The sequence below is a fragment of the Entelurus aequoreus genome, linkage group LG12, assembly GCF_033978785.1.
Source record: "Entelurus aequoreus isolate RoL-2023_Sb linkage group LG12, RoL_Eaeq_v1.1, whole genome shotgun sequence".
Taxonomy (NCBI): Eukaryota; Metazoa; Chordata; class Actinopteri; order Syngnathiformes; family Syngnathidae; genus Entelurus; species Entelurus aequoreus.
Genome location: NC_084742.1, coordinates 20,159,454 through 20,180,158, shown reverse-complemented (window position 1 = coordinate 20,180,158; position 20,705 = coordinate 20,159,454). Strand labels below are relative to the sequence as shown.

Below are 20,705 nucleotides of genomic sequence, written 5' to 3'. Positions count from 1 at the left end.
TGTAGCCAGGCTGAGAGGATGCAAGGAGGTCAGAGGGGACTTAGGGGTCAGTTGAAGTGCTGACAAAGTGAGAAGAATATCCAGTTTGGATGTAACAGAGGGAAAGGAGTTCTGGCACCCCCTCATTTAAACAGATAAGCCAGCTGAGTAGAATGTCAGCTACACTGGTTTGTCATAAATACTTTGATACCAAGTAGGGATGTCACGGTATGAAAATGTCTTATCACGGTTATTGTGACCAAAATTATCGCGGTTATCATTATTTCCGCGGTAATTTTAAATGTGCTCAAAAATTTTTAAAAACTACTGAAATTCTTTAACCAAGATTTATTTTTAAAAAAACACAAACAACACATTCAAAATGTATGTATGTATGTACCTCAAGTAGAAAGTTGAATGTGCATATGAAAGCAACACAAACATTTTAAACAAAGTAATATGGCAGAAACAAAAATAATACTCTAAATAAATAAAAATAAATGTGAAAATTTCCCAAGATGTCACCTTATGGACATAAGATGTAACTGCACTTTTTGTCCATATAGATAAAGATAGTGTTCATATATGAGGTCTAGTCTTACACATAGGACTGGACGATTATGGGTAAAATAATAATTAAGAATATTTTTTATCAATGTTGAAATCACAATTATTAATCAGGATTATTCATTATCCAGCCATCCATTTCCACCGCTTGTCCCTTTTGGGGTCGCCGGCGGTGCTGGAGCCTATCTCAGCTGCCACATCGCAGGGCCAACATAGATAGACAGACAACATTCACACTCACATTCACACACTAGGGCCAATTTAGTGTTGCCAATCAACCTATCCCCAGGTGCATGTCTTTGGAGGTGGGAGGAAGCCGGAGTACCCGGAGGGAACCCACGCAGTCACAGGGAGAACATGCAAACTCCACACAGAAAGATCCCGAGCCCGGGATTGAACTCAGGACTACTTAGGACCTTCGTATTGTGAGGCGCATGCACTAACCCCTGTTAGATAGATTAGATAAACGTTATCTATATATTTATAGACAAATATTTGTGTTTTTGTTTAATAGTATCACCTTTTTTATTACATCATGCCTTACTCTCTATTCTTACATGTTCATAGAGAGAGGTATTTTTAAGTTATGTACATATTTTTACATGTACTAATGTGTGTACATGTACATGCTGTATAGCGATGCGCTGCAGCCAAACTAGACAGTCATTGGATAAAAGCTCTGCTTTGTCCCGCCCACGGAAGTAGAGCGTCTGTAGAAGCAAATGAGTAGTGGGCTCCATAGACATCTTATAAGTAGACGCAGCATCGACCGCTACTGCCTACTGGCGCTGATGAGATGCGGGGCCGCCATCTTGGAGTGGTGATCCGCTCCACTCAGTGCAATTCATTTGGCAGGAGCAATGAACTGTCAGCGCATTTAATTAATCTTACCTCACTGAATACCACTGATTTTCACACATTTTTTTGTCATACGTGTAGCTATGATAAAGGACACATGTTTTGGCGTGTTTTATTATTCATAGTTTGCTTAACAGTAATAGAATATTCTTATATGCTATAAGTGACCAGATCAAAACTGGGAATATAATCCCAGAGAAGGGGAAATAAAATGGTCAGCTATTTTTAAATTCAAGAAACAATATGATTAGGTTATATATACATGCGTATATCCTACATAAACAATGTATGAATACATTATCAATCAATCAATCAATGTTTATTTATATATATCTATATATCTTAGGGACCTATAGACTGTATCTCTGTTGCTGCAGCAGCAGAGAGTTTATTCTGTCTTGACACTTTGTTTATTATTTTGTATTACATTCTTCCCATAAATGATAATGTTTGCAGTGATTGTTTTATATGTATTTTTTATGTATGTCGCTTTGGATAAAAGCGTCTGCCAAATACTTAAACATAAACATATATAAACACCTGAAAGTCTTTATATCAGCTAAAACCACCAATCTGTTTCACTGGATTCAGAATAAAACCAAATTCTGTTTTACCCAACAATGTTAGTATTTGAATATTGTTACTTGAAGACTTATGCATTATTAAATTTAATTAATTTAATTGACAAGCAATTCTATTATGGTCATACTCTTGTTTGCTAGCGGTTACGATTTCAGTACTATTGAATATCTTTGCTCCTTCTCAACTCTGGGATAATATTCTTTTCACAAAATACAACCAATAGTACGTTAATGTTAAATCTTACTTGTGAAAAGTAATCCCCCGATTCCTATTTTCAACAGTCCGCTCATTTGAGCAGGAAAACGCTGAACATCAGCCCGGCATCTTTGTTTTCTACCTGTCAACTGTTAGTTTAGGCTGCTCGCCGGCTCCTTATCACCACTTCAAGATGGCGTCCAAATTTCTCGCGTCACAGAGGCCAATGCTGCGTCTACTTATAAGATGTCTATGGTGGGCTCGGCCTCGGCTGGCCAGGACGCTGGGCTTCCACATGATGATTGAATGATCTGTTTGAGGCTGAATCCTATTTTGATTGACAGCAAAATGAGCAAATCAGCGATCTTGAAATATAAAACACTGCCAGAGCATTTCACAATTTTCACTCGATTGTTCCGTGTTGGTATGAAGATTTTACTATCTTTAAGTGACTTTTTCATTGTAAAATTTAGCATATTTTCAACTTCAATGCTATTGTTAGTCATATTTATTTGTTCATGATACTGAGGTTTGTGGATAAAAAATCATTTTGTTTCTGAAATAATCATTAAACTTGTTTTATGTGTTGGTACTAGGGCTGCAACTAACGATTAATCTGTCGATTATTACTTCGATTAATCGATTAATAATCGGATAAAAGAGACAAACTACATTTCTATCATTTCCAGTATTTTATTGAAAGAAAACGGCATACTGGCACCATACTTATTTTGATTATTGTTTCTCAGCTGTTTGTACAATATGCAGTTTATAAATAAAGGTTTATATAAAAAAATTTTAAAAATTTAAATACAATTTAAAAACAAAACAAATTTTTTTTTCCCTCTGCGCATAGCATAGATCCAACGAATCGATGACTAAATTAATCGCCAACTATTTTTAAAATCGAATTTAATCGATTAGTTGTTGCAGCCCTAGTTGGTACACATTATTTTACAGTACCTCAAATTCAAACTGCACTTTAATGTACTTTTGTTAAATATAAACTATAGTAGTTGGGTTTTCAAATAAAAAACTCCACAATCTGGGTCACCGCTTGCCGTTTGCCAAAGGATTGGTTAGAAAATTATAATTCACTGTTTAGTAAATGTTAACTTGAAATAAAAGTCTTAATAGTATTCAGTACATTACTTGTTTACTGCAGAATGTTTGTGATGACAAACAAAAAACAAAATCACTTTAAGAAGAAAAAATGTAGTTTACTCCCACAAAACATACAGAAAAAGAAGCACAACCGTGGCCCTAAAACCAGTTATGGAACGTAGCGTGGGTTACCTGTGACGTTGCACCTCTAATAAACACAATTATAGATATGAACAAAATGACAGTTGTTAGCATATATTACCTCAGAAATGTCTGTTACAAGATACTGCAGTAGTAAATGGTAAATGGGTTATACTTGTATAGCCCTTTTCTACTTTCAGGTACTCAAAACTCTTTGACACTATTTCCAAATTCACCCATTTACACACACATTCACACACTGATGGCGGGAGCTGCCATGCAAGGCCATAACCACGACTCATCAGGAGCGCATCTGTATAATCCTGCACGGGACAGTCCGCCTTTAATAAAAACATTTTAAAAATGGTGATATTAATAGAGATCGGAAGAAAATTCACCGTGATAATTGTTTTTGCCATATCGCCCAGCCCTAGCCTGTATTACGTTGTACAATATTAATTATAAACAAATAGAGCAAAATGATATAAGACAACTATGTTTATACTAATTACACTATAACATAGATTTGTTTTAAATGTATGTACAGTTTTAGGTAATTGTTTATAGAAAATATATGCATAATCAACGGTTATGCAAATTATATGCTGACATCACATTGACCCCTCCCCTAGCCACGTCCCCAGCGCCAGAAGTCAATTGGCAAGCTCGGCGAAACCCTGCATTATAGGGTCTTGTTAAACTGTGCAGTTTTTTTTAAACTAAAATAGGGACTTTAGTCGAAGCTTGAACCAATTATTTATGTTTACATTGATTCTTATGGGGACTATGCTTCACTATACAAACTTTTCGGTTTGCGAACCATGTTGAAAAACTAATTAAGTTCGTAAATTGAGGTTCCACTTTACTTATTTTCCTCAATCAATGCAAATACATTTCAAGCCTTTATTTGATATTGTCCTCCATTACATTCTGTCTCTCACTGTAACAAAAAACCTACTAAAATTCTGGACCGTTCATATCTTTGTAAGGGGATCAAATACTAATCTTCCCCAATAGATGCAATTATCTCTGGCTAGTTGTTGATATAAAAAAAAATCGTTGTTTCTTTTTAAAGATAATGATTTTTTCATCTAACAATTATGTTTGTTATTGTGTTTGTGCAAAGCTGCCCTGCTGTTTCGAATATTTTTGAGTTTTTACGGCGGTGATTTTGGAATCAGCTTTCAATGTGATGCAGTGCAGATATTGTCCTACAATCACAATAATAAACATGTTAGATTAACTAATAAGTTCATTACAATGCCTTTTTTATGTAACTCTTCGTTTAGGGCTTAATACACATGCATTAGCTGTTCTTTCAGTCCTTCAGAAAAAAGTTGTGCATGCAGAGGAAGGTTGGAAGTGGTGTGTTTCAAATTAGGAAGATGAAGTCAAGTTCACATGACTACTGCGGCCTTCTTTTCATGTCATTGTTCTTGCTCAAGATGGTGTGCATTCAAGGGTACGTGCAGTGTGCTGGACATAAGTTTAATGCCACACAAAACTCAATCACTTCTCCTCCTCCAAGGACACGAGGGAAGCAGACGGCGCTCCTTCTTACGTAAGATGGCGGTGCAGCACATCCAGAGGCAAAGAGGCAGCAGACATGTTTGTTCACCGCTGCCATTAATGACCCGAGAACGCTCATTAACCTTTCGAGTGCCGCCTCACCTCCACGTCACCCTGGCGTCAGCGCCTCACTAACACGGCTAACAGCTTCCTGTTCCTTTGCAGACCTTTCTTCATTCAATTGACCACTTTGCTCAGAGCACAGGATGTCCTTGTGTGTGCATGAGCAAAAGAGGAAGGTTTTCTGTTTTTTTTAGATCGTATGTCTTTATTTCAAGAGAACAATTTCTTCACCGTTTAGGGTTTGATAGTAATATTTATTATAAAACAGTATTTGACAAAAGTGAATACAAGCCTTGCAATTGTATTCCAGTATGTTTTGTCAAGGTACAATATTATAGAAAGGAAATGTGGATATACCTTAGAGTAGTCTGTGTATGGCATAGCAAAGAGATGTGGCTCTTTTGATGACTGCATCTGACTCTCAGATAAATCTTAGCTGACATTGTTTAACACGATAAGTAATGAATAATTCCGCTGGTAATCACAATGTTAAAAATAACGTTCAAAATATAAAAAATGTTATCCATCCATCCATTTTCTACCGCTACCGCACCTGTTCAAGAAGTCGCATTAATGGTAAGAAGTATTTTATTTATTATTGGTTAGCTTCAGAATAACAATGTTGTTAAAAAGAATAAGAGACTTATTATATTCTAAAAATGTTGGTCTTACTTAAAAATGCACGCATTTAGTTGTATTCAGTGTTAAAAAATATTATATGGCTCTCACCGAAATACATTTGAAAATATTTGGCTTTCATGGCTCTCTCAGCCAAAAAGGTTCCCGACCCCTGGTACAGCAGTATAGACTTACTATCCATTATTGTCTAAATAACTGACAATACAATGAGCATCGGATAATTGTCTCTTCTACAATGTAGCTTGGTGGTTGTAGCAAGAGAGCTGCCAGCACTGGGGAGTTGCGGTTCACTGAGGGGAAAGATGATTTCCAACATGTACTGTGACTTTTTATATTGGAAACTAAGCCACATGGCAGTGGTCTAACAGAAGGATTGAAGGTGAGGCCAAGTATGTCTCATCCACACCTGCACTTAATTGAGCACCTGTGGAACATCCTAGGAAGAAAGTACCTGACCTAACCCGACCCGACTGATGAAGTGCAAGGTGTTGTCATCATAGAGGAGTGGCTGACTCATCGGCATAACTGAAATCAGCCACTGCTTGCACATTTGCTTGTTCAGAGACGTAAGGAGATTGTTTGATTAAAAAAAAAAAAAAGTTTAATTGTTGACATTTTTCTTAATTTGTGCTTGGGATGCATAGTACTTTTTTGTCTGATAGCTTATTAATATCTGTTCTGTTTTACATTTAGATTTAACGACAGTTTGTGCACACCTGCAGGTAAGAAAGGTCCAAACAAAGGTGGATTTGACAATCTACCTGTAGATTTGTCCTGACAAAAAGCCAGTATCTTCACTGATGGTAAATGGCTGGTCATCCAGCACCGTCATTTTTTGATGAAATCACAGATCGCTTTAGCCTTTGAGTCGTCTCTGGCAAACCTTTTGTATGGAAGTATTGTTGTAGCAAAATGATTTGCAAACCTGTATCTCAGTCTGTGCGCATGTAATCCAATTTGTGTGCACGTGTACTAATTTGTTTGTCTCTATATCAATCTGAGCCTGTGTATTCAGATCTGCGTACGTGTGTTTTAGATCTGTGTACATGTGTTTTAAGTTGTCCGTCTGTCTATAATCAGAAAGAATACACACACTCAGATTGATATAGAGACACACAAATTAATACACACACATGAATTGGATTACACGCGCACAGTTTGAGATACACATTTGCAAATTATTTAGCTAATTCCATACTGCACTTTTTAAATGCTGCAGTGATAGGAACACTTAGCAGCTGGCATTGGAGCAGCTACTTTAGCAGCGTAGGCGTCTGCCACGGCTTCAAAACACAATTGTAGCTGTGCTGGCGTTTCAGGTTGCTGTTAAGCGTTGATGTGTTGAAGCACAATGTTTTTTCCCTTCTCGCAAACTATTTCCAGAACATTTGGTGCAAATAGCACGCAAAAAGTCTTCCTCAGAAACAGTGAAGTCCCAAACAATGTTTGTTCACAATGAGCTCAGGCTTTTGAGCAAGGCACGTATGAGAAAAGGAGCGCTTGATTTCCTCACCCTAACCCACTTAGAGTACAGTACAGGTAATCTCGCCTCATTGGAGTTTTTGTAGTTTCAGAGCTAATTTTTCATGTTATCGGATTTATCGGTGACACCATAATTCCCGATCGGCCGGATACTAATTTTTCCTGTATTTATTTTACACCCCTAATTTGTGGATATTTTTGCATTGATTCTTGTGTTTTCAAATTATATTTTATACTCTAATCTAACAGAGCTGCTCCAGCACGTGTGCAAATCTTTCTTCCGGCAGCTAACAATCTAAATAAAAATTAAAAGTGTGCATTTTGTTAGTTAAATGGTTAATGGTCTGTATTTGTATAGATGTATTTACATACTATAACTGCACGTTACCCAAAGCGCTTTACATTATAAGTCACATTCACACACTGATGGCGTAAGCTGCCATGCAAGGCGCTAACCACAACCTAGTCAAGTCAAGTCAACTTTATTTATATAGCACGTTTTCAACAACTTTTAGATTGAACCAAAGTGTTTTACAGGTTAAAAAAAGCATGGAGCAAAAAAAAAAAAAAAAAAAACCTATCAGGAGCAAAGTGGGTGAAGTGTCTTGCATGGCTGTGACTAGGATGGCGGAAGCTGGATTTGAACCAGGAACCCTCAAGTTCTGAGCCACACCATAGTTAAAATAATGGCAGTCCATGCGTTTATTTTGAAGCTTACTTTGCACTGAACAGGAAGTCCCTGTGCGCATGCTTCCATGGTGTGTAACTCAGTAGATACGTCACTGTTGTCGTTTTATGCTGCTCAGCAATAATGATGAAGTTGACAAAACTGCAAGACGACCTGTAGACATTAACGGACTGATATTTCATAGATATGATCCCTTTGGTTTTCAAATGGTATGTCGAAAAAAGCGGCCGACCCTGTATGTCAACATCGACTTTAGAGAGCACTTTTTAGTGGTAAGACAAATGTGGATGGGGGTTGACTTAAGCAGGTTCCACTATAACGGGTGTGTTGACTCATTTAGGCTATTAAGTCAATGTACTTGTAGGCCTCACAGCGACCAACCACAACGTTTAAAGCCTCAAATTCAGGAAAAGGACAGGAAGTGTGCAGCTGTCCTGTTCTGTTATTAGTGATCTGTGGTCAAGAGCAAGGGAGTTGGCGAGGCGGAGGCAGGGCAGCAGGGGCGATTGAGAAGTGTTCCATTAATGACATGTTTTGTATTCATGAGCAGCCTAGTTAAAAAGAACATGGTGTTAGTCATGTTACATGTGCCAGGTGGTGACATTTTGTTCTTTTTTTGTAGGTCTAGCAGATTGTGAATATGAATCATCACCACTGACGCTTGGCCTTGTGTCGTTGCGGCAATGATGAGTGTGTGATACATCTGAGGTGCCTTTTGATGTGTTAGTTTCATGTCTGCTGAGACACAACCAGGACTATAGCCACATGAAACTCCCAAAAAACTTGCGGTTCACTGCTTTGTGTTGCGTTAAGTTGCAAAAACACAACACCTGTGTTTTTCAGTGATCTGGTTTATGTTTAGCTTCTTGTGCACAAGTCGTCATTCGTCTGGCTTACTCTTACAGTTATTTTTGCTACAAAGAATACACACTAGAGATGTCCGATAATGGCTTTTTTGCCCATTTCCGATATTGTCCAACTCTTAATTACAGATTTCGATATCAACCGATACCGATATATACAGTCGTGGAATTAACACATTATTATGCCTAATTTTGTTGTGATCCCCCTTTGGATGCATTAAACAATGTAACAAGGTTTTCCAAAATAAATCAACTGAAGTTATGGGGGGGAAAAAATGCCAACATGGCACTGCCATATTTATTATTGAAGTAACAAAGTGCATTATTTTTTTGAACATGCCTCAAAATAGCAGCTTGGAACTTGGGACATGCTCTCCCTGAAAGAGAGCATGAGGAGGTTGAGGTGGGTGGGGTTGAGGTGGGGGCGTAGCAGGGGGGGTATATTGTAGCGTCTCGGAAGAGTTAGTGCTGGAAGGGGTTCTGGGTATTTGTTCTGTTGTGTTTATGTTGTGTTACGGTGCGGATGTTCTCCCGAAATGTGTTTGTCATTCTTGTTTGGTGTGGGTTCACAGTGTGGCGCATATTTGTAACAGTGTTAAAGTTGTTTATACGGCAACCCTCAGTGTGACCTGTATGGCTGTTGACCAAGTATGCTTTGCATTCACTTGTGTGTGTGAAAAGCCGGAGATATTATGTGATTGGGCCGGCACGCAAAGGCAGTGCCTTTACGGTTTATTGGCGCTCTGTACTTCTCCCTACGTCCCTGTACACAGCGGCGTTTTAAAAAGTCATACATTTTACTTTTTGAAACCGATACCGATAATTTTGAAACCGATACCGATAATTTCCGATATTACATTTTAAAGCATTTATCGGCCGATAATATCGGCAGTCCGATATTATTGGACATCTCTAATACACACTTTAATTACATTTTTTAAAAAGTGTGTATGCCGCATTAGTTGCAAAGATGTCAAACAAAGCTACCCAACCAATTTGACACAGACTGTTATATGGAACAAAATTCATTAGATTTAACAGGTCCAGTCCAGCGGCTTATATTAGCTGTAAAATGTCAACATAATCTGGTACAGTCTCTGCACTCTGTGTGTGTGCTATTTTGCTGCGAGGCTCTTTATTAATAATAACACAATTCATCATCAGACTTGAGTGTGGGCCAGGAACAGGACAAACAAACAAACGCACACACGCACGCACACACACAGGCATCAGCTTTTCAACATGTTGTAAATGTTCCACACTCAACTTAAATATTATAATAACATTTGTAATAGTATTAAAGTATAGCCTCTTGCAAATGTACTATTACTAATATATATTATAAATAAAATATGTTTCCCTTGTTTAGCCGCTTTTCTAAATGATTTTGCAATGACGTCCAAGTCCACAGGGAGAATTGAGGACCCCACCTGTTGGTGTTATCCCTGATGCCAAAATGTGTGTGTGCGTGTGCCAGTGAGATTGATACCCAAAAGTTTTTTTCCAAGTTGGCTGATGCCACATGTGTGCTGTCCAAGGACAGGATGTCCCATGTCAGTGTGTGTGTTACACTCGGACAATATATTTATTGACAAGCTTCTAAAATATTTTTCTCTTTTCCTGCTGACATTTGATGGAGTAATGGAGAAAGACCCCACCTTTTTTTTTTTTTAAATTTATAAACAGTATCACAGTTATGTTAGAGGTGCAATCCTGCTCGCATAGTAGCATGTGTCCATGTGTGTTCCCAGGCTGCTGGCATGCATGCTCAGTACATGCTGACAGGCTAACATGACGGTCACTGTGAATGCTTTTTTTTTGTATCCCCTTTTCCCCCCACTCAGCATTGCCGCACTCTTCCTGTCCCCTCACATTCCAGCTTCTGGAACGCCCACTTCATGAAAACGCATGCCTTTTGTCACTTTTTTTAATTAGCAGCTATTTAAATGACAAAGCAGCGGTGATTTAAGTGATTTAATACGATGCCATTTGTCACACACCCAGACATTCTGTGTATCACACTTACGGTTACGTAAGTGCCACATGTGATTGACGGCGGCAGAGTGAAAGTGCGATAATTACACCCGGTACTTGTTTTTCTGAGGACCCCAGCTGCATATTGTGTAGCCTTTTCCTAATAGCTACACACTTTTCTTACAGGTGGTCAAAAATGCATGACACTACTTGGTCTTGGTTAACTGGTCTGGCGTCACGGGGAGGGATGAAATAAGGCAACATAGGAGTTCTGGGGGTGGTCTTTCTTCATAATTGCAGTTGTCCTGACACCCTGGCCGACAGGCTAATGTTGCATCATTTATTGAGCTCAAGAATCATAACTGTGCGAGCTAAAACTTCTAGACCATGGGTGTCCCAAGTAAGGATGCAATAATTATGGATTTTGACTGTACTATTATAGTCTAAGTCAGTGGTCCCCAACTTTTTTTGCACCATGTACCGGTTTATTGTAGGCGAATAATTTTTAGGGACCGGCTTTCCACTTGTGCTGGATAAATACAGCAAAAATAAGTGCATGAAAAATACAACTCACGATAATGCTGAATTTGTGGGAGCCCGGGGCTTGTTTCTTTGGAATGAGATGCAGATGGAAATCAGCTTTTGGCTACAATCTGTCACATTTATATTTTATATGTTCATTAATGTGCATTTGTTCTAACATCACAAAGTTAGAACAAATAAGAGTTTTATTGGGGTTAGGGTAAGGGTTAACCCTATAAACAAGCTTATTGGTGTGTCTAGTGGGACAGGAGAAAGTTAAGTCGGAGTAAATGCAGTCATTTGTAAATTATTCAATGTTTCTCTGTTCATATATTCCCCATTTAGATGAAGAATGAGTTGTAATCCATGCGAAGAAACGGGGAGGTGCGTGGGGGAGAACAAGCGCTTTTTGTGTTGTTCTCGCCAGTTCCAGGTCCTAATTTGCTGTCAGAGTGTCCCAACTTGTCGGAAAATCTACTCATACATCCCTTGTCCAGATGAGATACATGATTTATGATCTACAATAAACTTACAGGAAGCAAGGAAACAGCAGACCACTCGATGATGTAAACATAAGGACAAACGGAAGTGATCACGTCGCCGCTATAAATAGTTTGAGCTGAAAAATTGAGCTGTTTTGTCACAATATCCAGCAATATATTTGGAGGAGAAAAGATGAGGCCTTTAATCCCAGGAACATCAATCGTACCGTCAAGCATGGTGGTGGTAGTATATATGTATATGTATATACGTATATATGTATATGTATGTGTATATATACATATATTTGTATATACGTGTATATATACTGTAGTTCCCTTTATTTTGAAAAGTATCTATATACATTTTGGTATCGGGACAACCCTAGTATAAATCGATCAATGGATATATTGATCAATCTTTACACCCCTAATAGAAATATATATACAGTATGTACATATGTGTACATATATAAATGTTGTTACAGATTATAGATATATGTATGTATGTATGTATGTACTGTATGTATGTGTGTATATATATATACTGTGTGTATATATATATATATATATACATACAGTATATATATATATATATATATATATATATATATATATATATATATATATATATATATATATACACACAAGCGGTAGAAAATGGATGGATGGATATATATATATATATTATTTTTTTTTTTTTTTTTTTTAATTAAAAAAAAAAAAGAAGATATATAAAGATCTAAGTGGAATTTGCCGGAACTATCCCTTAAGGAGTGTTAAGGTCAAAGGTGAGGGGTGACTATTTAGAAGCCTCCTTGCCTTTGGAAGGAATCTTGCTCGGCGGCGTGGAAATAACAGACTGAGTGGCTGGATTTACGAGCAACCAATGAGGAGGCTTTCAATTTTCAGCCCGGGTCGATTGTGACATCCCATAGACCCAGACTGCCTTAATTACATACACACTTGAAGGGAGCATACAAGGGAGACGTTTTTGGCAAGAAGACTAATAACCTTGTCTGCAGCCTCCTGATTTCAACACGTGAAGTTGTAAAATCTTGCTGCAAAAAAGAAACAGTATGTCCATTGACAGGCTGTCCAGTGCATGCCAAAACATGAGGTGGCGCTGTAATCCATAAGTGTGAGGACATTTGTAACAGTCACACCGCTGAAAAAAGCTGTTTTGTATATTGAAGATGCTAAAACCAATCTGATCTACAGTGGAGAAGTATTTGATCCTCTGCTGATTTTGTAAGATATGTACAGTCCAGAATTTTTATGGTAGAATTAGGAACTTCTACCAACCAGCAAGCATTCTGACCCTCACAGACTGGTTATGAGTCCATGAAGCAGGCAAATTAGTTCCTTCCCCTAAGGAAAGAGCTAAAGAGAGCCCTAAAGAGCGGTCTGTCAAAGGACCCCAGGGACAAGATTGTAGACCTGCACAAGACTGGAATGGACAGGACTTTCAGCAAGAAGCTGAAAGGGACCAATATTGGGCGCAATAATTAATAAATAATTAATTAATAAATAGAAGAAATACAAGATAACTGTCTCCCTCGCTCTGGAGATTTGTAGGAGGGTACAAAGTGAGATCGAATACTTATGCTGTGTTGAATTTGCCCACGTTTGCATTTAAACTTGAGTGCGTAAGTACAATCACACTGAAAAGTACATCTAAACGCAGTGGGCTGTCAGTCCCTGATGTTGCACTCAACATGCAACCACCGACCTACACATCGTCACAGTTGCAATTAAAAGGGAGAGAAGTAGTAGCAGGTAAAAATTGCGATTGTCATTCCCTGTGAGTGCACCACATCGTCCAAAATGGCCTCCTTAGGATATAAGTGCACAGTGTGAAATGACATGACACTGTAGGTCAAAATTTGTAAACCTATCTAAGCAAATGACATATGTGACAAAGTAAATTAGTGTAATATGTACCAGTAATCAATTGTGATTTTTTTTTTTTTCGAAAGTCAACAACAAACGAGCCAAAAATTGCCCCCAAGTGGCACTATGGACATCCCTAGTGTAGATGGAGGAGATGGTGCGAGTGTTTTTGACCGGAGTCTGAGTCAGTGCATTAACCTCAGGCAGCCTTGCTGTATAATTTTAAGATGAAAAAGGCTCATCATTATGAGAGTAAATATAGTCTGCGTATATGTCTCATGTGCATGTGCGTGTCCTTGTCTGTGTCTTGGCGCAGGCCGTCCCGCTAGATGTGGCAGCTGAGCCGTGCTTTAGGCCGCCATGGCCATGTCTGTGCTTGGGGGCTAAATATAGTTCACTGCGTGAGGAAGAAGACAAACCTGGCAGGATAGGAGGGAGTCGTAAATATAAAGCAGCAATTATCGGATTGGAGCGAGGCTGGCAAATTTTAGGGAATGAGAAGATCTCTCTTGGCTGATGTAAGCGTGACTATATTTAGCATCTTCACTCGCTGTCTCCCGCAACTTTTCATGCGCCATTCTGTAAGCATACTTCATGATCACAGCATATCATAGCAATACCCAAATACAGATGCCCTTTTCTGTTAGAACACCACACACGGAACTTGTATGGACATCATGAGTTTGTCTTTGTGCTTGTTCCATGGTTGTTTTATTAACATTTTGAAAAAGTATTATTATTATAGTAGATGTGGGGAATGCCTTTCAGCATTCACACATCAGTTATTCTGCCCTTTTTTTCATCTCCCTTTTCTTACCACTGTTTTATTCAGATTCATACCATTCCACTTTGAAAATGTTCAACTCATTCATGGCACATAATCTACATTTCTTTTACCCATTCGCAATGAGCAGAATGTTTCCACATTTCCCACATTTCTTAACCGATTCAAACCATTGCACCTTTAAAACATTCCACTTATTTAGGACATTCAGACTGTTCTTCATGTCAGAAAAAATTTAAAGACTTATTTAAACAAGTATTCTTACAAAGTGTTACTTCTAACACATTTCTCAACTGATTTTAATTGTTACTTATGTCAAAATGCTACTTGTTAATGTTAGCGAATTGTTAGCATTCTCGTTAGCATGCTAACAGTTAACATAGGTGAAGTAACAAAATATTAGCCTGCAAGCTTTTTAGCACATTTTTGCTGGTTTAAGCCTCAAAGTCAATTTTGTTACTTGAAGCATGCTAACTGTTATTAGCATGCTAGTTTTTTTAGCTCATTTTGCAGGTACCGGTACTTGCCTCAGTCAAATATTTATCTAAGTATCTAAGTAGCAACGGGTCAAAAAATATGACTGTGACTCAAAGTAACGTCCTAATGAGAGTAGCTGCAATTGAATTATCATGAGAGGTCAGCATCCAACAGCTTTATTTACCTCTACGTGCGCTTTAAATTGTTGCTGTTACAAATATTACATTTCAACATTTCTGTCAACAAAGATTTGCTTCAGCCTGCGACACATAGTCATTTTGATAGTAGGCTATTACAGCTAATATAGACACTTACGTCATGTGATGCCTTCATTATAAGACTTATATAAGGCTTTCAGTTTTTGCGGCTCCAGACAGATTAGTTTTTTGTATTTTTGGTCCAATATGGCTCTTTCAACATTTTGGGTTGCCGACCCCTGGGCTAAACCAATCAGTGGCAACAATACTGAACAGCGCGCTCCGGTTTGTTTGGTCTCATCTAGTGGCCATTACTACTGTAGTATTGATGTTCAAGTACATTTAGATTTTTTTATGCTCAATTTAGACCACAAATACGTAGAATATGCTTTTGAGCAGGGTTGTCAAACTCGTTTTCGTCCAGGGCTCAGAGGGCCGCTTATGACAGCAAAAAATATATGAATTTGCCACTGCATTTGATCACAAGTTTTTTTATGCACACTGTAAAAAATAAACTACTTTTTACATTAAAAAAAAAAAAAGGCAGCTCAGTCACTTGAATTTTACTGGAGTAAAAAGTGTTTTTTACAACATATTACGGTAAATGGAGAAACAGTACCACTGTGGATTGCATTTGTTGTGAGCAGCATAAGACGTGCAATCTATTTTGTGTCATAATTATGCAAAATGGGCAGCACGGTGTAACAGGGGTTAGTGCATGTGCCTCACAATACGAAGGTCCTGGATTCGATCCTGGCCTCGGGATCTTTCTGTGTGGAGTTTGCATGTTCTCCCTGTGACTGCGTGGGTTCCCTCCGGGTTCTCCGGCTTTCTTCCCACTTCCAAAGACATGCACCTGGGGATAGGTTGATTGGCAACACTAAATTGGCCCTAGTGAATGAATGTGGGTGTGAATGTTGTCTGTCTATCTGTGTTAGCCCTGTGATGAGGTGGCGACTTGTCCAGGGTGTACCCCGCCTTCTGCTCGAATACAGCTGAGATAGGCTAGCACCTCCCGCAACCCCGAACAGGACAAGCGGTAGAAAATGGATGGAATTATGCAAAATATATTCTAGTCATCAAAACGCCCACAGTACAGGGAGGTAAAAATGCAAATATATATAGTTAAAATCCACAATGTGATTTATCAGCACTCGTCACCGTTTTGGGAGACCTATTTTGCGTTTTATTTGGCACGCGTCAAAAGGACGTTCAAATTGACACAGTTCCACACACGGCTCTGAGAGATGAGTGCTCGCGCTGCAAAGACAGACGAGAATTCTCTGTCCTAAATATGTGTGTCAAAATTTTTGGACTGACAGAACTAAAAAAAATTAGACATATTGTCTATTTAGCAATTTCCTTTTATAATTTTGTAGCAGCTGGATGACTTAAAGGGCTGATTAAAATTAATTCAATTGATGCCTTTTGGTGTCTGCTGGCGTTTCTTTTAAATGCCGTTCTTTGTTATTAATTTAGGAAATATTCTACTGTAATATCTCCTGCATGAAAAGATGTCTTTCATTATGCATTTTCTTGCGTTCATTCAAGGCGCACAAAAGCGCTGGTGACGCCATCCACAGCCCTTCGCACAGAAGTGTTGGTGTGCATATGTTTCTATTGTCTAGATTTGGCTTCAGAAATGTGTTACCGATTATAGATGTGTGCTGCTGATAACATGATACATGTGCAGAAAATAATCAAGTGTCTCTGTGGTAAAAGCCCTGTATGCATGCAAAATCCTCATTTTTTAAATAAGGCGGTCTGCACCAATTTTCAATTGCACTCGCAGTTTAATTAAATCTGACGCAACACCCATTTTATTTTTTGCACACGCTGTTTAGTGCGTGGTATTTGATCTTGGTAAATCAGGCCCTTAGTCGCCAGAATTTATTGTGAAATGTACGGTGGTTTTTACAAGACAGAGCTGCAAGTTTTTTTTGTCAAAAAAAAGGTGCTACCCTTTTTCCGTTTACAGTAAAACGCGATAAAAACAACCGCAGATTTGACAAAATACAGCATTTTACCGTAAAAAAACAGCGATAGAGTTTTTGCAATGTACAGTATATGCTTTTAAAACCACCGTAAATTTTACCGTCAAATCTATTGTCATTTTTACAGATAACTTTTTTGAAATGATAGGTCAAACAGATATTTACAGTATTTGTTTTTACTTTAAATTGTTTGGAATGTATGACGATTCAGTATTTGTTGCAGTATTGGATAATATTGAAGTTGCAAAAATGTGCAATTTAATGCAGTACTTGCATTTTTTCTGTCAGAACGGAAAGAACGAACACATCTGGTAAGCAAAGATAAGGTCCTTGAATGACGCATATTGTACCCGGGCCTTCCCGAGCCATATAAAACGATGCGGCGGGCCAGAAACAAACAAAAAATTTATGATAGAGTGAAGCCGCAAACTTGGAAGCGCGATGCGGCGAGAGAGGACTGGGTTGTGTTTGCTTTACTACAGCACAGCAGACTCCTTGTGAGGCGCGATGACCTGATTTGAAAAACAAACAGACATGTGCTCTTTATCCTCTATCACTTTTCTGTTTATCTTTCTTTCTCTTTACTCATTGTGTTTATTGCCGCTCTTTTATTTTCGGCTCACTATGTTCCATTTGGCTAGAAAATAATATTTCCCAGATAGGAGACCTTAAGATTGACTTCTTATTTATTGCAAGCTGCATGTGATGCTATATATTTATTATTCTTACAGTGTCTGTGTTATGTTTCTAAGCAAACACTTTTTTGTGTCTTCTTGCAGAGTGCTGATGTCAGCGACATCGTCCTTGGGGGAACAGTGTGGCAGCGCCGCTTCGAAGATCTGGACTTGTTCTTTTTTTTGTTTTTTGGGTTTTGTTTTTTTTTGCTTGGACACGTCCCCAGCAGCACTTGGAGATAAAGTGTGAAATGGTCTTGTCGGTGGTGCAAACCAACAGGGACGTGTGCCAATGGACATTCTTGCTGCTTTCATTCCGTGAGTGGGAGCCAATCAGAGACGTAAAAAGAAGAAGGGAGGCGACTTTTTGTTCCCCCGAGGGGAAAAACTCCTCCAACATCTGAAAGAGAACTATTTAGTGTATGGAGAAGAGACTATAGAGCAGTGTAGCTGCAAAACAAAAAGTGCCTCTGGTTGATTTTAGACACAGCTTTCCTTTCCTTGGAGTAAATTTGGGAATTTTTTATTTCTTAATTTGATGTTGTTACAGATTTATCTGCAGGTAATATCAAGAACAGCTACTAGTGCTGCACACAATCATACTATTTATGGGATGAATGGGCAAGTAAATTTGTACTTTTTTAAAAAGGACACATACCAGTTCATCTCATACACTGCAAAATAAGAGCTGGCAAACTATTCAATAAAAATTTTGGATTTCAAGAAAAAAAATACTAAAAACTAGTGAAATTATCTGTCCATGCAGCTTGTTAATTTTACTTGATAAGACATCTTAAATTAAGATTTTTATATCTAGAAATTAGCAGGACTTTCAAGTAAGTATTTTATTCAAAAAAGAAGCATTATTCATCTTGCAATTCCTAAAGTAAGCATTCTTGGGATGTTGCAGAATCTTTAAACAAGATTTTCTATGTGGGAAAAACCGAATGATCTTATTTGAATAGTTATTTTCTCAATTTTAACATTTTAAAACTACAATAGACTAACTATTATTATGAATGCTAAAATGAAGTTTAGTCAGTGACTAAAAATAAGTAAATAGCTCTTAAACCTAGTGCAATTTCTAGAAATTGGCAAATAATTTGCAGTGTAACCACCATTTACTTTTCAAAACAGATGAGTACACTGCAAAAAAGAGCTGTCAGAATATAACATTTTAGGGGAAAAAAATACTAAAAACTAGTGAAATTAACTAGCGACATGGACAGATATTTTGCTAAATTAAAATTTGTATATCTAGAAATTAGCAGGACTTTTAAGATATACATAGGTATTTTATTCTGAAAACAAGTATTATTTAACTTGCAATTCTTAAATTAAGCATCCTCGAGATGTCGCAGAATCTTTAAATGTGGGGAAAACCAAAATATCTTATTTGAATAGTGATTTTCTCAATTTTTTACATTTTTTAATTGGAATAAAAAAATATAAATATTCATGCTAAAATATAAATTAGTCAATTATTAAAATAAGTAAATAGCTCTTAACACTAGAGAAATTTCTAGAAATACAATTTTAAATCTTGGCAAGTAACAAATAAAATGCTGGGTGTGACTTTAACTTCTAAATTCACTCTCGATTGTGTCAGAATAAATAAGAAACCGCTCAAAATGACTGAGCTATTAAAGTGTTAGTATGGCTGCTATTAGCTTTTTGATGTTATTATGCCACTTTTATCACATTTTCTGTTCTTTGATTTTTCTCTTAAATGTTACTGTGTATCTTCGCCATAAAACAAAGCCATACACCAAAATGTATTTGACAAACAGTCTGGAAACAAGAGGCACTTGTAGCAGGAAGTGCCGTAGCTCGCGAGCTGGCTCGCTAACGCCAGCGAGCGGTATTAGCGTCAAATGGAGCATCCTACTCACTACAGTTCAAGGTGAGCCATTAGTGCCATTAACAATAACGTTATTAGCGAGCTCAAATCAACTGTTCCTCAATCATTTTCCTCTCAGGACAATTAATATTGTACGACACATCATGCTAAAGCTAACAGCTAGCACAATGCTTTTTAGAAGAGGAAAACAGTACAAATCTGATCACTTGTTAAAAACAAAAAGGAAAAAAATGTTTGACAAACTTGTATTTTATCTCAGTTTAATAATTGCGTCAGCACTTAAGTGCCTGTTTGTATGTTTTGTCTATGTCGTAGAAATGGGGGTTGTCCTTTGCCGTCTGTTTTTCTGTAAATACTCTCTTTTGGATGTCCAACTTCAGGTGACTTTACGAATCAGCCATGGCCCCTAATCGGAGGACTTTTGGGTCGTTTCTTTTTGCGGAGCTTCATTTTCCGAAGGGCCATCAGTGCCAAAACTCGACGTAAAAAAAGACCCTTCAGCTCTCAACTTTGGATGCGTTGCTTTGTTTACCGTGTAACTTTGTGAGTCCCTCTTCCCCGTTGTTATCTTCTGCAGTGGGAGGAAGAACTGTGTCATGGCTCGCCTCGCTTATGTGACGCTCTGAGATAAGACGCTTTAAGCTATGATTCGCTCACGGCTTTGATGCAGACCAGGCCAATCGGCGGCAATACCGGTTGCAAATTGTCTTCATGTGTTTTCCTGCATGTCTGCAAAGTTCACAAACTGCCTCGCTGCAGTCAAATGACAATTAGCGGCGTAGCTTCACTGAGATGTCCTATATAGGCAGTGCGCAGGCAAACACATGCAATGTTTCTAATGGTGGCTGGAAAGAGTTCTCCGTGCACAGGTACTCCAAAAAAAGTAAGCGCACAAATGTTGTTTGCCATCAGTTTGTTTCACAGTGAATTGTTTGTCAACGGTGCTCCATTGTGTCTTTCATGGGATGGTACTGACTGATGTAGATCATGACATGTGTTGCTTGACGGACATCAACAAAAAAGTCACTAAAAGAATTCAAAGCCAAACAAGTGATGGACTTGTGGTGTGTTTTCTTTTGTGAGCGCTGCTGCTGCTTTTCTTTGCTCCAAACAGGAATAA

At 38.0% G+C, this 20,705-nt stretch overlaps 1 protein-coding gene across 1 annotated transcript in view; it reads left to right on the top strand.

Annotated features, from left to right (window-relative positions):
* Positions 1-20,632, top strand: part of si:ch73-335l21.1 (insulin receptor substrate 1-B) — a 64,584-nt gene extending 43,952 nt beyond the window's left edge. The window contains exon 4 of the mRNA XM_062065095.1: positions 17,830-20,632. Coding sequence (XP_061921079.1) covers positions 17,830-17,837 — 8 coding nt within the window. The 3' untranslated portion in view covers positions 17,838-20,632. The remainder of the gene's footprint in view (positions 1-17,829) is intronic.
* Positions 20,633-20,705: the final 73 nt, after the last annotated feature.